The sequence below is a fragment of the Poecilia formosa genome, unplaced genomic scaffold (assembly GCF_000485575.1).
Source record: "Poecilia formosa unplaced genomic scaffold, Poecilia_formosa-5.1.2 Scaffold120, whole genome shotgun sequence".
Taxonomy (NCBI): Eukaryota; Metazoa; Chordata; class Actinopteri; order Cyprinodontiformes; family Poeciliidae; genus Poecilia; species Poecilia formosa.
In genome coordinates, this window is record NW_006800059.1 from 82,481 (window position 1) to 105,839 (window position 23,359).

Below are 23,359 nucleotides of genomic sequence, written 5' to 3' on the forward strand. Positions count from 1 at the left end.
TATATATATATATGTGTGTGTGTGTGTGTGTGTGTGTGTATGTAGTTTTTGATTCAAGGAATGTTTGTGGAGTATAAAGACATCCCCCCAGTATAATTTGATGGAGTTCATCCTGCTTGATTACTGTACAGAAAGCAAGCGCTGCAACATACAGAAGAAGTCACACAGAAACTGGGATCTTGTGTGTGAAATCATTGAAACACAAAATATTGTTTATCCTCTGATCCCAACAAGAGGACTGGTGCCACAACATTATATTTAGCAGAAGAACCTATTGCTCTAAGATCAGGTTAGCTTTTCTCTTATTAAAGGAAACCTTAAAATACAGCTAGTTGTTTTTAAAGTTATGAGTCCCACAGAGCTGCTTCACAGAGACCAGTAAGCAGAAATTGAAGGGATAACGTTTCCCCTCGCAGTCTATCGAGTGGCTTGAAATAGAGCATACAGTCAGTCAGCCAGCCAGCCAGAGAGATAGCTACTAGAGGAACAGCAGGTTCATAGCATGCCTAGAAGTAGAAGAGCAAGACCCAAAGTCGTCACCACTTGACATGCAGCAGGATAAAAGAGTTAAGAAAAAGCTTCCCGCACTGTAAAACTGGCAATTTGCAAAACCACAGAAAGCTAAATGAAATAAAAAAGAAAGAAAGAAAAAAAGTGCAATTTTCAAGAAGAGAAAGAGAAATAAGGAGAATCAGAAAAGTCTCTGGTAAGTGTTGCAGTGACATTGTCATTCATAAGCATTTTGTTAGTTAAGGAAGGCTCTGATCTAAATCTGAGCGTCTCAGTCCACCTGTGGCTCCAGTCAGCAGCCTTCATGCAAGCAGGCATCAAGCAACAGTGATGGAAAATGAGAAGGACTGGGAGGGAAGAGAGGAGAACATGAGGAAGGAGAAAAAGGGATAGACCGCCATGGATAAAACTTCAGAAGGCGACAAGAGCTTTATTAAAGAGCGATAGTAAAACATAAGAGAGGTTTGGGAAGAGAAACAGATGAAGAAGAGAGAGAGAGAGAGAGAGAAAGAGAGGAAGGGAGTCACGAACTGAGTTGCTGAGGCTGCACTCACCCGCTTGAACAGTCTATGGTCCATCAAGGGGCTTGGCATAAACAGCAAAACAATACCAGACAGCTATTAGCACACAGTAGGCACTGTGAAGGAGGGGCGGGGGCGGCTGGGGGCGGAAGGTGGAGCTTAGGGGTGGGGGTATCTCTAACTAGTTATTATTTTCAAGAAGATGAAAAATAAATAAATAAATCTAACACACCAAGCAAAAGAAAAAAAAGAGATGGACAAAATTATCTGGTTAGAGTAGCATACAATGGAAGAAAGAACACCACTGTGCAATATCACCACGGTGGGAAATGATTGAGAGTTAAGTGGTATTAGACAGGGGTGTACTTGCTGCTGTTACTCTTATCGTGGCTTATTGATTATTTAAATGGAAACTACACGTCTGTGCAGAAACGGAGAAGTTTATTTGAAGTGCCTTGCAAAAGGATTGACATCCCTTCAAACTTTTCCACAGTTTGACCTGTTAAAACCACAAACGTCAATGTATTTATTGGGACTTGATGCGAGAGGCTAACACGAAGCATCAAACTGGATGGACGGTAAAGGAAACGTTTTGTCCAGTATCGTCGTCCTGTTGGAAGGTGACGCCTCTGTTCCTTTGTACAGACACAATTTTTCTCCTGATTGTTCTGAATTCAGCTCCATCTACATTCCTGTCACCTCAAAACAGGTTTTCTGTCCCTGCTGAGGAAACGTGATGTGGCAGCCATCACAGTTTTTTAGGCTGCTTCATGTCACATAAAGTTTTGCATGAAGGCCATTTAGTTTTATTTTGGTGTGTCCTCAAGTTGCTTGCTGTAAACTATAAGCTGGACTTTTTGTGGCCTGTCAGTTGCGGCCATGTCTTGAAAGATTTCGTTTTCAGGTGATTGTCTGTTCAGTATTGCTTGGTTTTTCATGATGCTTCTCATTTAATAGCATTAGCTGTGTTTCCATTATAAATATGTGCAGAACTTTGTCAATATTCCGCTAATGTCACAAATATGATGTTTCCTTTAAATAAGAAATGCAATTAAAATCGCAGGTCAATAAGTCATTAAAAACATGGCACACTGTAATCTTCTGAATGAATATATTTGTGGTTTGAGCCAGTGACAACATCCAGTTGTTGATCATGTAACTGGTGTGGTGCAAAAAAATAAAAAATAAAATAAAATAATGTTTCCATTGCAGTTTTGTGAAATAAATCGATTATGATACACTCATCCTTGCACCAAAGCTTTTAAACGAGAGTTTTTTCAAAATTGGTGTCTTTCCTTAAGCAAATTTATATTCGAAATATCAAATTCCACAATTATTTGGTCACTGGTAACCCACTTCTTAGGCCTTCACAGAACTATTGTATTCCCCCTAAGATTCAGTCATCGAGTTTATTTGAAGTGGACTTTATTTAGGGTTGCCAGAGAAAAAGGGGGTTGACTACAAATGTCCACTATAGACAGCTACACTTAGTGTAACACAAAAAATCCCAATAAAACACATTAAAGTTTATTGTTGCAACTTGAAAAGTTATGAAAGGGTTGAATACTTTTGAAAAGCCCTTTTATTGAGAGTGCTGGCTCGGGTTGCCGTTTGGACCTACCTGTGGCGGCAGCGTCGCAGGAACCTCATGATCTTCCTGGCAGCCTGATCCTGCCTCTTCGTGAGCAGACTCCCTCTGTGAAACAGCAGAAACACTTTGAGTTAACTTTATCACTCAGCGAAAAAAAGAGAAGATCCAAATCATAACGTATTTAACAAGCAAAAAGAGATTACACACCATCTCTCAAACTTATTTTTGCTAATGATTTTGTTGATAAATGACTCGAGACATTAAGCATTTTTCAGCCCTGCAGACAAGCCTCATAATTTAACTGTCACTTTATCATTATGTAGCAAGATGAAGTGGTTCTTGCCGCATCCTGCAGTCTACGGCAGAGCGAATACGCCCTGTTTACCTCAGTTTGTGCTGCACCAGGGCGGCAGCAGCCCCACGGTGATGGGGCTTCAGCTTCCCAAACTCCTTGTAGCTGCGGTAGTATTGCTGAATGAGCACAGCCGCCCTCCTGCTCTGCTGGAACTTCTTCTGTTCGTGGTAGCTGCGAAATTTACTCTGGATAAGGATGGCGGCCTGCGTCATCTTCTTATAAAGTGCATACTGAGGAGAAGAACACATCGACACGTCAGGAGTCGCTTGGTGAAAGTCGTGCTGTGGCTTCATGCTAGGATATGACCAGCAAGTTACCTTTAGGGCTATCCATGTTAGCTTGTAAATGAGGGGAAGAAAAGACGCGTTTCGAATGTTTGCTCTTTAAACGTATTCAAACATGGATGCAATTTCGTGGCTTTCGTTGCCTACCTGCTTGTATTTCTTGTAGCAACGTTGTATAACAGCGGCAGCTACTTCCTGTTGCTCCCGGAGAGGCCGCCCCTGTCGGAAAGTAGAGTGGGACAGGTAAGAAGTTACAATAGGAGCTCCTTTCTGCCACAAAGGATATGTGTAGCTTGCCGAGGTGTTGTCATGGTTAGCGCATGACCGCCTCAGATAAAGAGCACACTTTGTGGACAGACCACCTGTCAAACAGTGGAGGAAGTGAGCTGCTGCCCAACAGAGAGTCACCTCAGAATCAGCTGGCAGATGGGCTAAAGACAACTGTGAACGACAGTGAACAGTTTGTGATAATAAGACTTATTGAAAGTATCTCATGGGTAGGTGGGGAGTTCAGGAATGGGACTGGGCAACGAGGGGAAAAGAAAAGACAAAGACAAAGTGGGAGCTCATTGCTTAATAAATGTGTCTAAGTAATGCAGGGATACGGGGTCAGTGCAGCTCCCCTAAGCAAGGCCATGCTCTGCTCAAGCCACCTTTTCCATGCTGGAACCACAGGGACAGATTTGTGTTTCCTCTTAATATTAAGATACAGTTAAAAATAGACATACAGAGAATTAGACAAATATAGAGACTGAAATCAATCAGTTGAAACCATGGTTAGAAACAGTACAACACAAGACAAAATAGGTAATAAGCCACGTTACATATGCTGAACTTCAATCCATAGCCAGATTAAAGGGAATCCTTCATCCCTAAAATCCAAAAACAGATCCACCCAGTTACACCAATCCTCAGCCTGTAGCTCTATGAGTCTGGGCTACAGCATAGACAGCTTTCAGGGCCTGAACACCGGGACTGTACCTTGTACTTGCGGAAGGCAGTTTGGACCAATCGGGCAGCCTCGTACAGCTCTCTCTGCTCTGGGTCTGACAGAGTCAGCTGGGCCAGGTCTCGCTCCACTTTGCTGTTGGAGGCGTTGATGAACTCACTCCAGTCGGACGGGGAAGGAACCGCGGTCCGCTCCAACGGGCCCTCTCTGAGCGGAGACCCCCGAGGACTCAGGTTAGGGTTAGGTGATGGTGTCAGTGGCTCATTGTACAGAGATCTACCAAAAAAACACAATTGATCTTTTTTAATTTACCCTTTTAAGCTATTTTAGTTTTCTCTATATATTATTGTCTATAAATGTGCGTTGACATTATGAGATGAAACCAGAAAAAACAAAGAGATTTCGGAAACACTGTATTTGAAGTGGTGTGCATAAGACTGACACGAATATGAAGGAGTCCTCATGAATGTTTATGACTGTTGCCATGAAGTGTCATTCTGTAAAAAAACGACACTTTTAATGCAAAGTAGACTCTTAATGCAAATTTTAACTTGAATTAAAATGGTCATTATTGACAGAAAAATGCACAGTTTACACTTTTAATGGACTTTTAATCCAACTTTTAGTGCAACTTTGCATTAACTGTGTCATTATTTACTGGGTGACACTTCATGACAGCAGCTGTAAACATTCATAAAGACTATTTCATTGTCATAACAGGTGTTATGTCTATGACAGTGTCATGCACACCCCTTCAAATGAAGTGTTACCCAGATCGCTTCTTTTTTTGCTTTTGATGATCTGAAATATATTAATGCTCCAGATTTTAACCACAAAAACTGACTTTGAAAAACCTGGAGTGGGGTTGAATTAAATGTAACAATTTAGGTTTACTTTGTCGCAGATTGGTTTGGAAATACATTTTGAATTGACACATTTTGTCTTTGAAATTAGAATAAGTTGGATGATCTGAAATATTTAAACAGAAGAAATCTCTAGGGGGGACAAAAACCTTTTCACAAGAGCCATACTTGTATGGATTTGGCAAAAAAAGTGTTTCTTTTTGTTTCTCACTTCAACATTGTGCCTTTTTTCTTTAAAATTGTAAAGAAAGTACGTTTTTTGATGACATTCAAAAGAGTTTTGAAATACAAGCCTTTTTTTTCTTATATTCCATTTTTTGTATTTCAGCAAATGAAACAACATCTCAGTTTTTACTCAGATATGCAAACTTTATTTAATATATCTTTTGGTTTTCTTATGACATCTACAAATCAAATGTTGTATTTAAAAGAGTACAGACCCATGGCGAGTTTTTGAGATATAAAAATAAATATATATATGAAAAAAATAATCAAAATCTCATGTTTAGACATAAAAAAAAACTTGTTTTATGCATATATCACAGCAGCTTGAAGTCTGTTGAGACCCGCTGTGTCTCCCCTTTCCCACGGTCCTCCTTACCGCAGGTGTATGATGCTTGGCAGCTGCTCTACGTCTCCCAGGTAGCTGGCTAGCCAGTTCATGGTGGTGCTGACCGCCGATGTGTCTAAAGGCCCAGAGTCCGCAGCGCTGAAGTTCTCCCTTTTGATTCTTTCTGGTGTTGCTTCAATGATTTGTTCTGCCAGAGTCATCATGTTTACCTGTTGTTTTGAGAAAAACACAGATGACTAATGTCAGCACCCAGCTGGTAAATTTTCATCATTATAATATCTGCATGCAGGCTACTTATGCATACTTGTTTAATGCTATTGGCACTGAGACAATAATTTGGGATTTTAATGACAGGACGGGAGATAATAGTAATAAAAGTGAAATTGCTAGAGGCTAGAAATACTTAATCCAGCACTTCATCTGTTGGAGGAGTAATTAGACTGATATGGATGTCTGAGGATTTCTTGGCTGTTGAAGACAATCAATAAGTAGAGTTTATTATGCAGTGATGGTCACTGACAGGGTGCCAAGCTGCTTTGTTGTATTTTACCTACCAAATGCAGGAAGTGCTAATATTGTGCATGCATACAGCACCCTATGTCTGATAGCACACAAGCTTTGCAGAAAATCAATTCACGTCTGCACATTTTCACTAAATATTAACAAATATGTTGGTACCACTCGAAGAAATAGAAGGAATTTAGTTTGAATAATACACATTTTGATCAACAGCAGAGACAGTAAATGTAGATGGACTTTTTTTATTTTAAATTGGAGCCTTTTTGCTAACTAAATCTTTTTAATATGGACAGTGTTGGGTAGAAGACAACATATTTCGCTTTTATCAATCTTGCCTTTTGCTTTTATTCAAATTTTATAGCAAATAACACCACAAACACCCAGTGACTTTAACTCGAAAGGACACATGAGCATATTAGTTCATGATACTTGGCTATTTCGTAAAGAGTGTCCAAATCAAGTTCTTGTTCTAGACCAAGCAACAGAAAACTATTCAACCCAGAAACTGTGGGTTATTGTAGAACTTTCTATTAATCAAGCCAAAGTTGGGGTCAACAAAGTTGGACAAAGATTCAAATATATCTTGCCACCATGCAGAGTGATCAACATTTCAATTTCCTCCAAGCTCACAATTAGAGACTTGAAGCAAATAGTGTGGCATCTGGAGGTCAAAAGGTTTCCATAATAAATATCAGACAACATTTACTTGTCAAGCTGTTGGTTATTTGGGAGGCATGTCAGGAAAAAGCCTTTTAGTCCTATATTCAGAGTTTGCATCAGCAGGATTTGGGGTGGAACAAGGGATGAAAATGTGGAAAAGAAGATCATGCCTCATAATTTATGAGGCATGAGGGCATTGTATCATAAAGTCCTTAAAAATAACCAGAGAGTTTTAACAAAAGTCTGGTGGACAGAAAATTGAGAATAGGTCATCAGTATGTCCTTCCAAAGGACAAAGAATGGAGATCTGAAGAGAGAAGCAGTGACTCTGGACTATTTAGAGAGATTGTGCTAATAAGAATGGATAAAAATTAAGACTTCGTCCTGTTTGTCTGGCCAAACCTGGGTTGGTTGACCAGTCGGTTGACCAGTATTTGGAATACTGCCAAATAATTGTCAGTGTGCCACCAATGCCTTGGTTAAAAACTATTTCTTAACATGCTTTTTTGAGTTATAAAATTAAAATATAGATTTTAGCGATAGATTAAGATTGCATTTCTTTCTCCTTCTCTTTATCAGGCTTGCCAATAAATACAGCCCAGACGCTACAAAAACACAAAATCTTACCAAGTATTTCTGATCTAGTTTGTAGTGTAAATATCTTAATATATCTGATATTTTTTTGTTTTGTCTTTGCAGTCTACTGTAAGTGTTGTCACAGTTACTGTACAAGGCTGCACATCATATCTGAAATAAAGTTGTCCAGATGTAGGTTCATCTATTAAATTTATCCTTCTGCTGCACTATAGATGGAGTTCACACACCAAGATGGCTTTTTCACTCTTTTCTGCTCACCTGCAGGTCATCCATCTGCGTGAGACAGTCCTGGTTCTCCAGATCCTCTCGATACGACAGCAGTTCTGAATCTGCCATTTCTCTGTCCGCCATAACCAGCATGCCCAGCTGCTCCCGCTGCCGCAGTCGGTTGACCAGCTTCTCTTTTCCTAAGCTGCTGCCTCCACTGATGCCCAGCGCTTTCTTCCCCATGCTGCTGTGGGAGAAACTCTCTCTGGAGCTCCACCTGGTTGTCCCGGTGCTGCCTCCTGTTGGTAGACTTTTGTCAGCGCTCAGGCCCTCCGCAGACATGCTCTTGGTGCTGGAGGACAGTTTGTGGAGCTGCTGCTGCTCCAGGCTCAGAGGAACAGACATGGGCTTGTCGGGTCGATTATGAAATAATTCCGGGTTGGGTTTATGTTTTTTAGCCAATGGGAGATCTCTCTGGCCCTCGCTGCTGTAGCAGTTAGAAGGTTCTGATCTTGGCCTTCTTAAATCTGCAAAATAAAAAACGAGATAAAGTGACACTGTTAGCTGAAGACTCCATTGGCACTTTTAAGTCGAGACTACAGACTTGCAAAACGTCAATGTGCTCTACTGGATTTCATCTGACTTCATTGTGCTCTGATCAAAACCAGCTGATTGCAGCTCTGGCTGCGTGTTTCAGGCTCAGATTTCAGATTTTCTTCATGGATTTGCTCTGTATTTAACTCTCTTCACCTTTTTAATAGAAGCAACTTAGTACAGTTGAATGAAGACAAAATGAACTTACAAGCAGCTTTTCAGCAAGATATAGGAATCTGTTTGAAGTCCATTATTAAATATTGATAAAAAGTACTAGCTCCACTGGCAGCTCTTTTCACTTAAAAATGTTAAATGAAAAAAATAAAAATCTCCCAGAGGAACTAGTATTTTTTGTCAATATTCAAGAATTACTGACTTTAAGAGAGTTCCTATATATTTTCAAAAGTCTAGTAGTAAATTTGTTTTGTCTTATTAAGCATCTTAGTATACTGAGGTATCTGAAAGAGAAACTAGATAAAAAGTCTGTAAAATGTGGTTTTGCAGTGTATGTGACCTTCACAGCTAGTCGGATGTACTGGTTTTTGATTTGGGTGTCAGAGTAAACATCACACCTTTTACATTTTTATTTAAAACAAAGTGCATGAACCATAAATCATTTTGTTTTCAGTCCACAATCATGTCTCGGTCCATTAAATAAAATTCCAATGAAACAAATTGAAGTTTGTCACTGTCACGTGGCAAAACTGAAAAAAGGTTAGCACTTCAGGTAGCGCACATCTTTCTGTAAACAGACTAACCTGGGTTGGGGCTGGTGGTGCTGGGTGTGGTTATTGTGTGAGCAGGACCTCCCTTCTTGCTGCCAGGTGCTACTATGCTGTCATTTGCCCAGCTGACCATCCAGCTGTCGGAGGTGGGTGCATCGGGGGCTGGGGAGAAAGACATGCGAGTCGTTGGCGGTAGAGAGGCGGGCGGCTGCTGCTCTTCCCTCTGCAGTTGCTCCAGACACTCAGCCAGCTTGGTGTGGCCACGAGAGCGAGCAATTGACAGGGGCAGGCGGCCCAAGGAGTCTGGGATGGCAAGGGCCCGCCGGTCCCATTTATACAGGACGACTGCTGCCTCCAGATGACCAAGCGCACACGCCCACATCTGGATTGTAAACAGACAAAAGAGCAGCAGCAAACAAGTCAGAAAAGTTGCAGACTTTTTCCTCAAAGGGAGAGCTTTGGTACTCACCAGAGGCGTGCAGGAAAAGTGATCAACATTTAGAGGGTCCACTTCCAGCTCCAAGTCAATACTATCAGCATGCTTAGTGCTGCATAAGAGAGAGAAAATGATGTTTGTTGTGGTGCACTGTCATGATGAATTACAGTGGCGGTTACAGAGCATGCTGGATAATTTCATTCTCACCGCCATTTGATGAGAGTCTGAATGAGGGTGGCGTAGCCCTGGCCAGCAGCCAGGTGAAGGAGTGTCATCCCTCTGAAGGTCTTGGAGTGGATTAAATGTTTGGACTTGGCCCAGCAAGCTCTGCTCATCATCTTCTCACAGACCACTACAACACGGCTCTCAAAGGAGCTGCTGGCCTGCGTCTGGCCAGATGCACACTCAAAAACAAAACACAAACTGCTGTTAAAAAAATATTTTGTTTCATGCAGTATTTGTATCAATAAGTGATAGAAAAGTTTAATGAGCGTGCTGGGTTCTGCCACGTGCAACGATAATCGTCCAGCATGATGAGGCTTTTTACCTGTGACTGACTGTTGTTCCCTCCTCCGGCTCCTCCTCCGCCTCCTCCTCCTACTCCTCCCCCTCCTCCACCTCCTCCTCCTGCTCCTCCTCCAGCGCCGCCACTCCCAGCACTGCTTGTCTGCTGGTGGCTGGCCATCTCCGCCATCCTCCTCTCCATCTGCTCCAAGCGCTCCAGGATTGACATTCTGAACTGGTTATCTGGGCAGAAAGTGGGAGACAGAAGAAGAATGCGTCAGCATCAGCTGTGAGGAAACAAAAATGTCAGTTTGCTCATTCCAGCACAAAGAGGCCTTAATCCTGACAACGCAAGTATGCACCACAAGCTGCACCAATATGGTGCTTTGAAGAGTTCTGGGGATGTCACAGTGACAACAGGAGGCTTACAATCATCCATGTAGGAGCTCCAACTCCAACTCCAACTCCAACTCCATTTTACAGAGGAAGCAAAGTTGATTAACCTACTATACAATAATAATAATTTAATAAATAACCTGTCCAGTGAAAATGAAAAAAACTATCAATGAGAAACTTTAAAAGATAGAGAGCCCATGTACATGAAAGAGTTGATCTTTCATGTACAACGGCTTTATAAAAAAAAATAAAAAAATAAAAACAGATGAATTTCCAAGTTTTTCTAAATGTGAAAAATCAGAATATTTACTATTAATCACAAGGGATGGATAATAAATCAATGACAATAGTATCACAATGACATGTGATCAATATCAACAGAAAGTACATCCGATAGAATGTTCAGCTAACTCACTCACTCTGGTTACCTAGCAACTCACTCACTCTCTGGTCACCTAGCAACTCACTCACTCTCTGGTTTCCTAGCAACAACTTGTTGAGTAACTTGAGCAGCAACAGTTTCAGTTTTTGCCACTGTGCCTCATAGCTTGCTTAAAAGAATTAAAAATAGCATTGATTGAAAGAGGAAAATGAGTACAGCAGCTTGAGAGGAAACTGCGGACTTTAAACCAGAATCTAACAAATAATTATCAATATTAACTAAAATAAAATGTTTATATTGTGAATCGTTTTTCAGTCATATTGGCCAGCCCTAACATACACCAGTTATTGTGTTGAACTCTAAATGCCTTTTTATTAAATTTTATAAAGATTTTTTTAATTAGATAAAAATATTTTGAACATTTAATTCCTAGTTTTAAAACTTCCCCATTTAATCTATAATTGCAGGGTGGAATAAGCATTGTTTGTCATTGTTCTTATTTATTATGCTGTTACATTTGCTTGATGGATTCAGATGACATTAGACCTTTGATTAACAATTACTTTTAAAGTTTAATTTAATTCATTACTGGCTCTGTTAATTATATATATAAGAAATACAGAATATATCAGTGTTGACTCTAAATAATATTGAAATACTGAGAAGTACTGAGAAATCTCCTTGGTTTTTGCATAAATGGGAAAAATCACTTAAGGAAAAAAAAAAGAATAGAAGAAGATAGATTACACAACCGATTACTTTCTGAACGTTAAAAAAATTTGACCAAAGTTAGTCACACTTGACATCCCATCAGTCAATTGGAAATGACTTTCTACATTACACCTCTTTCACAGAGCTGTTAAGCTCCAGGGCACGCACAAAATCTGAAAGACAGCCCACTTCAGACAAGACTCTAGAGATACCATTCTACTGAAGGTCTTTTCCAGCTGATTAGATACAACCCATTATGGCCCTGTTCCTTGCACCTGTTTGGAAAAGAGATTAAGAAGCTGACAGGACAACATAAATCAAAACCTATACAGCTATCTCAGGTCCTTGAAAAAACAACCTTTTCCCACATCAAGATGGATGGAGGCGCATTTGATGACAAGAATTGAATTTTACTAGAGGTCTGTGGCAATGAGAGTGGTTCGACTGCCACAGATCTGACATCTGCGCAACAAAAAACTATATTTTTTATAATACAACAAAATTTACAAGAACTTGTCAAGAAATCTGATCATATATTGATTCCATATAAAAGTGAGAGATTTTAAGAACTAATGTTCTACCTAGATTCCCCCGTCATTGACTACGTTGTCATTTTTCATCAGCCTTTACAAAACCTTTTAAGCCTTCTTGGCTGTATATTCTCCTCGGGTATACCTTTCAGCCAGCATGCCTAGGTGGGACCCATGTGGGGGAAAGGAGGGCTGATATATGGGTCCCATATGGGTTTGTCCGTGGACAAACCCATACGGGACCCATATATCAGCCCTCCTTTTGCCCACATGGGTCCCACCTAGGCATGCTGGCTGGGTGTAGCTTCAAACTGGATTTCAGCCTCCCAGCACTACCATGGCCTCCTTACACAGCATCCCCTTAAACGGTTGTTTCACATAATTATGCCTTTGATTGGTGGCTAAGATTAAAAATCATTTGGGTCCAATGAATTAAAGGGATTTTAGTCAAGACTAAAAAGAAAACTGAATTCCATAAGTAAGTCTTAAATTATGTATATTCATTATTGTAATCTTATAATCTTTACTCTTCCTCCAACTGAATGAAACAAAATATATTCACCACATATACATCGCTGCTTAAAGATTTAAATAAATTATACTGCAATGTTGCAGCAACTAACACATTAACATACAACATTTCAGGCTAATCTGCACAAATACAAATTCACTCACCCCTGCATGCTAAATGCTTGAAGACATGCTAGCCTGACCTACTTTCTGATTATTTCAGCTAATAACTAATGACAGTATCTGACCACTTGGGGGCAGTCATAAAAGATGTTCAGTTGATTCCTACAGATAAAAAATATCCCAGAATGAGAAAGTGATGTCATAGCGTATGTAAAGTACCGTAAAGTGCTTTTTACATTATTGTCATTGACATCAAACATGTTAAGATGGAAACAGTATGTCAGCAGTTTAAAATTACAAAATGACATTTCTACTTTAACTTCTATACAACATTGTGTAGCAAACTTCATGATCTTTGCTAAAGAGTTTGAGACTTAATTTGTCTTAGTAGACCGGACTTTTAGCTCAGATCTTTCACCAGCAAAGTTATCAAACTATCCCACTAATAGAACGTTTAAATGGAATATGCTTTATAAAGACAAAAGTTTGGATACTCATAAACAATACAGAAGGTTCTAGCAGGTGCAGGGCATGTTGCCACTTCAAAAATGGGTACATTTCTAGTTTTCTGCTAAACAGCACTTTACATTTGTGTTGTTTAGCAGTTCACTTAGTGTCCTGCTAATCTGTAAGCCGGTTGGGAATAAATAGAAAAAATTGCAGCTCACAGGTGGTCCGGTTGCACAAAACAAAAAAAATGGGCACTTTATGAGCATCAGAGTGCATGTACACACTCTTAAGGTATGCCATGTACAGACAGTGGATTGGGATGGGCACAGAGAGCCCACTGCAGCAGGGAGTATAGAAGACTGCATTAGCATTCCCCATTTAGCTGCTATGAGGCCGTTTCTGTGGCAACCTGCTGCCGAGTGGTAACTAGGCGACAAGAGCATGGCTGTGTGTGTATGCCCTGCCTGTGTGCTATTGGCTTATTGATGAAGGGGAGGAGAAGGACCCAGTATGCAAGACAAAAATGTTGATAGACAAACAATAAAAATTTAATTTAGAAATCTTTTCCTGCATGCCCTTTTTCCCCAGCGCTGATGCATTAGGGACCCGATGACTCGAGGTGGGGAGCCTTCACAGCATGACCCGCTGACATTTGCGCTTTATGGTATCTTGGCACCCCCAGCTAACGGCTCCACAGAGAGTTAATGTCACAGTGAGACACAGTAAAGGAGGTCAAGTAGCTTCTATCATCGGGGAAAAAAAAAACATAATGCCACTGGCTGATAAATTGCTGCTCTCTGTGACAGTATGCTGCACTGTGAAAAATGGGCTGAAAGAACAACAATGAGGCCCCTGCCTTTAATTCCTCTGTGTGCTGTACACTGCCTAGGTGAGCATCCTGTCAGATCAGCACGTCATTTTCATAATAAACAGCAAACTGCTCAGAGTGTTTGTACAGCTTCCCATTAGGCTGTATTTATCTTTGCCCATCAACATATTGGCTTGTGGACGGTAGGGAGGTGAGGAGCTGCCAGCCTACTCTGGTCTGAGTGCAGGAGTTGAGAGAGGAGTCAAAAGGTTGAGGCACATGCCTTCATACAAGGTTGTGCTCTCATTTTGCTTTCGCCTAATCGGTGGGAAGAGATACAAATGCAGAGATGGAGGGAAAGAGTCGGGGATAGTTAGCAGTAGGCTGACATGTCTTTGTTCAGACCCAGTGCTGCAGTGTGCTGCAGTGCAGATGATGTCATCTCCACCTGCTGCCTGCTGCTCCAAATGCGATGCACGTCCACTGCAGAGGGAGGATGGGGGTAGAGACGAGTGGGAGGAGACAGGGAAGGTGAACAGCCAAACGGTACTGTAACAACACTGTGACGCCATGAGGGCCCTCCCCCTCTCCGGTTTACTCCCTTGTGACAGTGCACGGTTGCAGACGTGGTCATTGTCACACATTACGACCAGATTTTGACAAGGTGTTTTAAAACAGCCCTGCCTGCAAAAAATTAGCTAAAAACTCACTGTAAGAAATTTAAAGTGTGCTTTTTCAGTCAAGTTGAATGTAAAGTTAGTGGGTTTTTTTAATAAACTTTCTGTAGATGAATGTGGAGATATATTCTCATGCTTTGGACAGGAATGCCATAATCTCCTACCATAACCAGACCAACATTTACTCATATTTCTTTTTAACATTGCATTAAAATAGAAATCACCTCACTACTTCACTGAATTAAATCCCAAACATTACAATCTGTCTCATTCAACTGCAAGTTATGCAAAAACATAATTTACTGAAAATTAATGTAATCAAAACTGCAACCACAGCTAAGATTGGAAATATTTTTCTGGGTAAGTGAATATGAAATCGTAAATGATGACCCGATTATACTTTGCATGCGTTCCTATGTATGTATAGGTTTATTTCCTTGAGGCAATCTGGATTGATCTCAAAGATCAAAAACATAAAAATCCAGCAAAGGGAAAATGGGGCTGCTTGGGGGCGCCTGCAAGGCTTTGGGCCCCCAGGGCTCTGGAAATCACACAGCATCAATTCAGAAATCTACAAGCTAAAACCCGTTTAACAAGATCTTTTGTTTGATTTTTATGTTAATAACATCTAATAACTTAAACACTGCTAATTTAACAATTTCAGCTTCCTGAGTCTGAGCTGCAGTGAGTTCATGCTCTGATTGTCAGATTTAAATTGTAGTATTGCAAATCTCCCTAGATGTTTGGTCTAGTATCTACTGCAAATATTTTAGTGCACTTGAAATACGACAAAACTAACTTTAAGTAACTTTTCAGGAAGATACAGAAGTTCGTTTTAAGTAAGTAAATTATCGATTCAAAAATCACTAAACATTGGTACCAGATTATTTCATTTGAAGTGAAATAATTTTCCAGTGGAAGTAGTACATTTTTTAAATCAATATTAAGGACTTATTGATTTAAATCAAGCTTCTATATCTGTCTGAAAAGTTAGCTAGGTTTGTCTTATTTCAAATGTGGTCAGATCTTTGCTCTAGAAACTCGATCAAAAATATTTGGTAAGATTTTGTGTTTTTGCAGTTCGAACTGTACAGAAGCAGCTTCACTAAACAAAACTAAGCAAGTTAAATGGGGAAACCACAGAAATTATGATATAACTCAAATTACCCTTAGCTTTACAGACCAGTAAGGAAAAATTATTTGCACTGGGATAAAAGAATGCAAAGTGTCTGTAAATTACCTGCTTATTTTTACCCAGGGGAGATACATATCCTTAAATAAATACATTTCAAACCAGCCTTTTACCCAAGAATTACATAATCTGTAAACAATGGGAAATGATTCTTGAGCAAAACATCAAAAGTGAGCTATAAAAAAATTATGTTTACTCAAAGTCTAGAAAAAGGAAATGAACTGATGTGACTGATAAATCTCCCAGCAGGAGTTCACTCGCTTATTCTGATTTGATCACAGGATCATAATCACATGGCCTAAACAGAGAGCTGCTGGAACTGGTTTAATATTTACAAAAAAATATTACATAAAATTAGCATCTTAATGATTTTTAACAGTACCTAAATAGAAATAAACTGACCCAAAATGACTTGCTAGGGGGTAAAAACAATTAACAGGGGTGTAAAATTGAGGTAGGATTTGAGACGGAGTCATTTGGTAACGTTATCAGGACACTTTAAATCCGCCCTTATCAGAATAGTAAAACTATCAATGAGCAACAAATGTAGATCTGTTTCTAAATTACATTCTATAAAATTTTTGGTTAAGTTCTGTTTGTTTCCACAGCACCAAGTGACAGGAAATTTCAGCCGAAGTCGCTTTACAAGACAAACAGATCCAATTCATATCTAATGGCTCCATTTTAACAGGAGGAAACATTCAGCAGAAACTCAGTATGAGTGACCCTGTCCTGCAACCAAATATAGCAAAAGAGGAGAAACTGGAGAAAGTCACAATTTATTTGAGGGAAATCTTTTTCATCAGTTTCTAAATGTTGTAGTTTAAGGTGCTCTTTATGGGGTTTTATATTTGTGACAAGACTTGACTGCTGTTTTCTTAACTCCAGGTTCTGTCAAAGGGCACCGGAGCCCTGAGAGAGAAGCAAGGATCAGAGGACTTCCTATGGTATAATCCACAGTGGTCTACGGTATCTGATCAATGACAGCTCTAGGACATGGCAGCAGCTTCTCATGAGACAGGTTGATATACTCAGGGATAAGGGAATGAAGGACAGCGCTGCTTATTAAGACCCAGCAGAGCTTGATGTCAGAGCAAAAGGGGCCACAGGAAGAAAAAAGACAGCAGGGGAAGAGCGAGAGTAAACCTAACACCAGGATGAAAGGAAAAGAGAACAGGACAAGAGACAAGAAGAGGTTCATGAAGAGGAATAGGGAAAAATAGAAAAGGGCAGGAATTACAGTGCATGACAAGACAGGGTCTGCTAGTGAAGCAGGATGGAGAATTTAGCTGGCCCTACTTAGAAATGTCAAGGATGAGAGCAGGAGAACTATTACCGGAGTGAACTACAACTGCTGGAGTGGAGCTGGAGAGTCTAAGCACAGATTTATGGACCTTACTATTGTACCATTTCAGCAGTAAATCACTGAAATTAACAAGTCTTTACCACATTATGTCAATACACAGCACAGAACAAAATCCTCGACAAACAACCACATCAATCTGACTTTGGAATAAATTGCGTTTCCGCTTGCCATACTTTGGGTTTGTTATTGAAGAAAGGCTGTCATCTTTCATCCTGAAAGAGCTCATTTCTGATTGACTATGACGGAACATCTTTAATCCTCACATCCCAACCTCTGGTCATGTTCATGCCAATCAAGTTCAGAACTGAACCTCATTATCCTCCTGCAGCTATGTACATCCTCACATGTAAACCCTATGGAAGGACCAGAGGCCGGCCTCCCTCTGGGTCTTTGTGTGGGCTGATTGACAGGGGCTAGTATTTGTGACCATGGAGAGGAAGAGGCCACCCCATCTGTCAGCCGCCCTTGCAGCTGGAAGACGTGGCCGTGTGCGCATCAAAGACATACTATCCTCGCTTTAAGTTCCTCTAAGAGCAGTGATTGAGTAAGATTTTAATTGCTCATAGATCAAGACTGCATGTCGTGTAACTGAGATATCCATAATTTGTTTAGAATCTATTTGTCCAATCATCTGCTATTCAGTTTCTTTAACTCGTGGTCAGAGGTGGGACGGGACGCAGGGCACATCCTGAGCGGATCGTTCATCTGATGTTTTACAAGGTCTGGAGACAGACAAATGCAATAATATTCTTAAAGGTGTGGTTTTAGATCTCTCTGCCCTTGTAAATGGAGTCGCAGCCCTGAAACTTTTACATATTTGTAATCTTATTACCCAAAAATCGGAAACTTGGTTCCAGCAAGTTTAAAACCTGATTAAAAGTAGTTCAATTCTCATTCAATTTTCATTTCGGTCAAGTGATTTCAACGATGAAAACATCTAAAATACGCAGGGGATAAACTCCCCCCTAAGATACACCATCACAGAACAGCACATACCTGTGAAGTGGAAGGAAAATGGTTTTAAATATATGTTTTTTCAACAAATAAAAATCTTAAAAGATTGGCATGGATTTGAGTTTAGTACTCGATAGTTTAATACCCCTAAATAAAAACCAGTGGAAACTTGCATTTAGATGTGACATAATAAGTTAAGATGGGTCATGTCAGAATAAATTAGCACCAACAAGACAAAGGAACACATCAGGCAGGTCAGAGGTAAACAGATAAACTTTAAACATCTTAATGAGCGCTATTAAATCCACAATTCAAAAATGGAAAGAATATGGCTAAACTACAAGCCAAAGGAGCTCTGCATTGATAAATTAGAGAGGCAGCAGAGATCTGTAGTAAATCTGGAGGAGACTTAGTGCTCCCAAATTTTCTGGCCCAACTTTTTCCAGTTAGGCCAGAACAATGTGGTATTTATGAAAATCTTGCAGGAATAAAGTCCTTATTGAAAGAAACCCATAAGAAGTCCTGTTTCCTGTTTTCCACAAGCCATGTTGCGAACACAGGAAACGTGTGGAAGAAGGAGCTCTGGTAATTTGAGCCCTAAAACAAACATTTAAAATAGTTTCTGGCACACATAAAGCAGTCATATTCAAATAATTAGAATATGTGTTGTAAAGAGGCTCATTTGTCAGATTAAAAGTACCTCATGAAAACAGCAAACATGAATTTCAATAAACCCAAATTTCTGTATTAAAACTTAAATTATTAGTTTGATGAGATATTGTAGTTTAAATGTTGTGTTTTCATTATATTCAGGTGGAAAATCTTCCTTATTAACACAAATAAAGGCTTTAAAATATGAGTTGATTATTTGAATGTGTTTCACGTTGTGAATTGAGTTACTAGCATAAATATTTATTTTCAATAATATTATAGTTTATTGAATGAGCCTTAACAATTTCACCCTGAACTCACCATGAAAAGTGTTAGAGATTTTTTGGTATTATCATTTTGTTATTACTTTAGTTCATATTCAGTCTAATGTTAATCAATAGTTAATTAACATTCAGTATTATTGTGATTTTCAGTTTAAAGTGTTCTCTTCCTTATGTGTGTATAAACTGACCTGGAGGTCACATCTGCCTGTTCGTCTTCCTGTGAAACAGTTATCTCTGTGTTTCCCAGACCTTAAATTACTTTCCACAGGTGCCTCCTTATCAACCGGGATACTCCCTATTTTAGAAACTGTCTGTGTGCAGTAGTATTTTTTGTCTCTGCTGTCTTCCTTACCTAACCTCCCTGTTTTTGCTTGATAATAAAAGACAAGCTGTAACCAAAGGTCTTCAGAACGCTCAGTGAACGGCTCGGAGGAGCAGTTTGCTGAGACTTCTCCTTTTGCAAAAGCTTGGTCATAAAATTCACATACGTTGTCTGTGGTTCTTTTAATGAAGGTTCGAGGAAAATACCTATCAAAAAGTGGTGGCAGTATTATGCTGTGGAGCTGGTCAGAATTAGCAGGAAGATAAATGGCAATAACCAGAGAGCAATCCTGGATGAAAACCTGTCAGAAGATGCCACTGACTTAAAACTGACGAGGAGCTTCACTTAAAACCACAATGCAAAGCACTGACAACACTAAACTCATTTAAATCACATTCATCTGTTTGAACGGCCCAGTCAAAGTCCAGATATAAATCAAACTGAAAATCTGAAGCAAAAGTTGAGAACTGATGTTCACATATGCTGTGTATCCAATCAGATTGAGCTTGGCTAAAGAAAAATGGACAAAGTTTTCACTTTCTAGAGGCAGGAAGCTGGTAGAGACACAACCCAAAACATCTTCAAGTACAGCAAAAGTTGAGTCTGCAAAGTTTTCATTCAGAGGGCTGGAATACAGTTTGTAAGCCATGATTTAAAGATTTTTATATAAAAAAGGGAAAACAATAGTCCCTTTTCTTTCTCCTTCACAATATTTGTGTAGAGTTGCCACATATGAACCATAAGGTTTACCTAACAGAAAACCTTTAAATACAACACTTAAGTTTGTGATGAATACAGCATTTTAAGAGAGAAACAGCGATTTAGCCTCACTTCTGGTGCATAAAAACATAAAGAAGCCACATATGAAAAAAAAAACAAGAAGTTGGTGAATTATTATATTTGTTGCACGGCTTATATGCTGCATTATATTTGTCACCAGTTTAGCCAGATATTATAATAATCTCTAACAAAGGTCAGAGGTGTTCAAGACATCTCATCCTCTTCTGCTAGCATTTATCCAATTATATAAGTCAATATGAGTGCAGCCTGGACACAACAGATTCGGTGTGTCACACTGAAAGTAAAATGCCAAGAGAGGAGACCCAGGGGATTTACTGTCATCTGCTTTTATACTAATGGAGTAATTGTATTGGCTTTTTGTCTTAGAAACAGGACAAGCTGTATTTTCCAGATGTTCAGTAACAAGTGCATTTCATTTAGGTTCCTGTTTATGCAAACAAATGGCATAAGCTTGAATTATGCAACCGCAGACAGAGCGAGGTTAGATGAGAGCAGAAATTATTTTAAAAATGAAATGCCTCAATAAATAGAGAGAGAGCTCAAGGGGCGACACACTGCTGGCTAAATGAAGCCCCATATGTTTAATAAGCCTCCGTCTTAATTTTTTTTCAACAAATCATTGTAAATTCAAGTTTAACTTTCATTCTTATGTTACAACAGCAAACAAACAAGAAATCGTGAAGGCGTCAATGTAATTTTGAAACTATACAATTTGTCTTTGGGAAATCTGACTTTAGAACCTCTTCTTGAAATAAAAGTACAAATGACAAACTAAACTTCAAAACAAAACTTATAGCTAGAAAGGAGAGACAACTGGAACCTCATGGATATGGAGTGAGTAAATCACATTTTAGATTACACACGCATATCCTCAAAAGCACACACAGAATTATGGCAACAAAATCCAGAGTAATAATCTTCACACAAGCCTTACGCATGATTTAAACTCACTTCTGTTCATCTATGCAGCGCTAGCTTACAACAAAAGTCATCTGAGGGCACGACATAGAAAAGGTAAACAACTACAATTTGTTGTAGTGATGCTACACTACTATACTTCCACAATAAATAACAGAATATCTACGAAAAAATTGTTTTTCTCTATTTCTAAGAAAGAAAACCCAGCAGGCAACTTATATGCATGAGAGAAGTCAGTTACAGTAAAAAGACTATCTAGACTTGGATGATTCAGGGTTACTGGGCACATATGAAGTGGCACAGAGCACTTTATTTCTATAGCACCTTAATGCAAAGTTCAATACGAATCATGGTGCTCCTGCTCCTCTGCTCTATCACCTACAGATGGAAAAATTCCCATGATATTGCTGCCGTTAGCGGATCTACAACTGTGATTACTCCTGTCAAGACAAGTAAAACCAGAGGAGCTGTTACATGAACTACTACTACAGCGGTTAGGTTCGGTCATAAAAGCCCCACGTTGCAATCCTTCATAAAAAAAACTTAACAGACCTGGTGAACCAGGCAGCTCTGGAAAAAATAAGACCGATGCAATTTTTTGCCATTGGCATCTCCACACGAATGACTTTATATTCTAAGGTTTTTGTTCAATTGCAACACTGATCATCTGAACCCAAGAGCATTGTAAAAGTCTGCCAAGACTCATGTTACTCCATCTAAAATTTATTTTTAAACTCTTACTTAGCTTAAACATCAGTGTTGTGTTTTAAAAGTGAATATAATAGGTTTTTTTTAGCAATATTTGAGGTCTGAAAACACTTTTTTGTTTTTTGTAAATAAATGCCAGAAACTGGATTTCTATTTGGTAGGAATGAGTTTATTAGTTTTTATTAATAGTTTATTGAATAAAATAAAAATATATAAATTAAGCTAAATAATTTGTTGTAGTCTTTACACGTTTTCCAGAGCTGTGCTTTAAACAACATTTCTGCCACCTCCAAAGTCTTCTGTCCTCAAATGTTTTCTTTCATAACCAGAAACTGATTTTGCTCAAAGCAGAGGCAAAGGATGGTCGACTCCTGATACTATTATCATGCATGAGAAATAAACAAAACTGTGCAGCCTTTTTGTTGCTGGCTTTCGGGCAACAGTGCAGTAAATGCATGTAGTTTACTGCAGCGTTACTGGTAAACATCACACATGAGCAACAGGTAGGTAATGCACAAGAAGATTCTTCATTTAAATAGTTTGGAAAAGTCTGGCAAGCAGAAACTACGGAGCTAAAGCTGTAAAAGTCTCTGCTCGCGGCTGTGTGGTGCTAAAAACGGTCTGAGCTGTGGAGAATCTCAGCAGCCACACACATGGCCCAGATAAACTCAGCTTATGGATGCGACAAGCCTTCATTGCGCTATAGGGCACAACAACACGTGAAACTGCACCTGGGTCACGCTGACCCTTTGGTTAACACCATCCAGATAAAAACACCCGGAGAAATAAGTATTTGGAAAATATCCACCCTGAAGCATAACTTTAAAAGAAGACCAAGAATGTTTTTTTTTTTTTTTTTTAAGTTTCGGAGGTCGCCCTAAAACGCACGAAGCGCAAGTCGTGAGTCAGGAGTTGCTTAGTCTGAGCGCTTTGACGCATGAAACAGTTGGTAAGCATGTGGCCAAAACAACTCCGCTACAGCACTGCCACTACAGGAATACAGTAAAACAGAATAACTCTGCATGCGGCGCTCAACGAGAAGAAGGAAAAAAACGTGGAACTTGTGGCACACACAATAGGCAACCCAAAGACAACACAATCACAAGACAGCACAGCACCACAGTTATAAGGTTGAGCTCAACACTTCTAACCTTCTATTTTATTTTCCATTGGAAGAGTCCACCTTAATGCCAAAAACACAGCCCCTTTGTCTGTTTGGAAATGCAGGTGTCATTCACTGGCATCCTGACCCAGAGAAGTCCAAGCAGGGCTGCGTTTCTTTCAAACCTGCCACTCTAAAGCATGCTGCCACACGTAGAAGAAAAACAACAGAAAAAAACAGCATATATGTCCTTGGTGTAGACTGAGTCTGACTCTCAACAGATCACTCGTCAACAATAGAACAAAGTGAAGGAAAAGAGCGGCGTGCAGAAAGAAGGAGAGGAAGACCGCTCATGCTCTTCCTCCTCTAATAGCCCACTCCTCCTCCTCCTCCTGCTCTCCTCTTCACTTTGTTTCACCTCGCGCACATGCACGCTCTCCTCGTGTTTCTAGTAGTCGCTGCGACCCCCAGCCTGCAGTAAAATGACAAATACCGCCGCGAGGAAAACGTTGTGCGCACGTGCAGCCGGTAAACAGACGCCCTATTTCCCGCTTTGTGGGTTTCCGTCAAGAGTCGCGCTCCGCAACA

At 39.7% G+C, this 23,359-nt stretch overlaps 1 protein-coding gene and 1 long non-coding RNA gene across 7 annotated transcripts in view; one reads left to right on the forward strand and one right to left on the reverse strand.

Annotated features, from left to right (window-relative positions):
• Positions 1–56: 56 nt before the first annotated feature.
• camta1a (calmodulin binding transcription activator 1a) overlaps positions 57–23,359 on the reverse strand; it is a 412,799-nt gene continuing 389,496 nt past the window's right edge. For 3 of the 6 annotated variants that reach the window (XM_016675714.1, XM_016675715.1, XM_016675712.1), the window contains 12 exons: positions 9,930–10,129; positions 9,590–9,786; positions 9,416–9,494; positions 8,980–9,328; positions 7,679–8,154; positions 5,675–5,853; positions 4,243–4,486; positions 3,409–3,480; positions 3,295–3,315; positions 3,008–3,207; positions 2,653–2,727; positions 58–1,095 (listed from right to left, as the gene is read on the reverse strand). In XM_016675714.1, coding sequence (XP_016531200.1) covers positions 828–1,095; positions 2,653–2,727; positions 3,008–3,207; positions 3,295–3,315; positions 3,409–3,480; positions 4,243–4,486; positions 5,675–5,853; positions 7,679–8,154; positions 8,980–9,328; positions 9,416–9,494; positions 9,590–9,786; positions 9,930–10,129 — 2,360 coding nt within the window. In that variant the 3' untranslated portion in view covers positions 58–827. The other 3 variants (XM_016675717.1, XM_016675713.1, XM_016675716.1) reach the window with 2 other exon arrangements.
• LOC107837175 (uncharacterized) lies at positions 19,048–22,719 on the forward strand. Its single transcript, XR_001663174.1, has 2 exons — positions 19,048–20,877; positions 21,346–22,719. It is a non-coding gene; the product is annotated as an uncharacterized LOC107837175 (long non-coding RNA).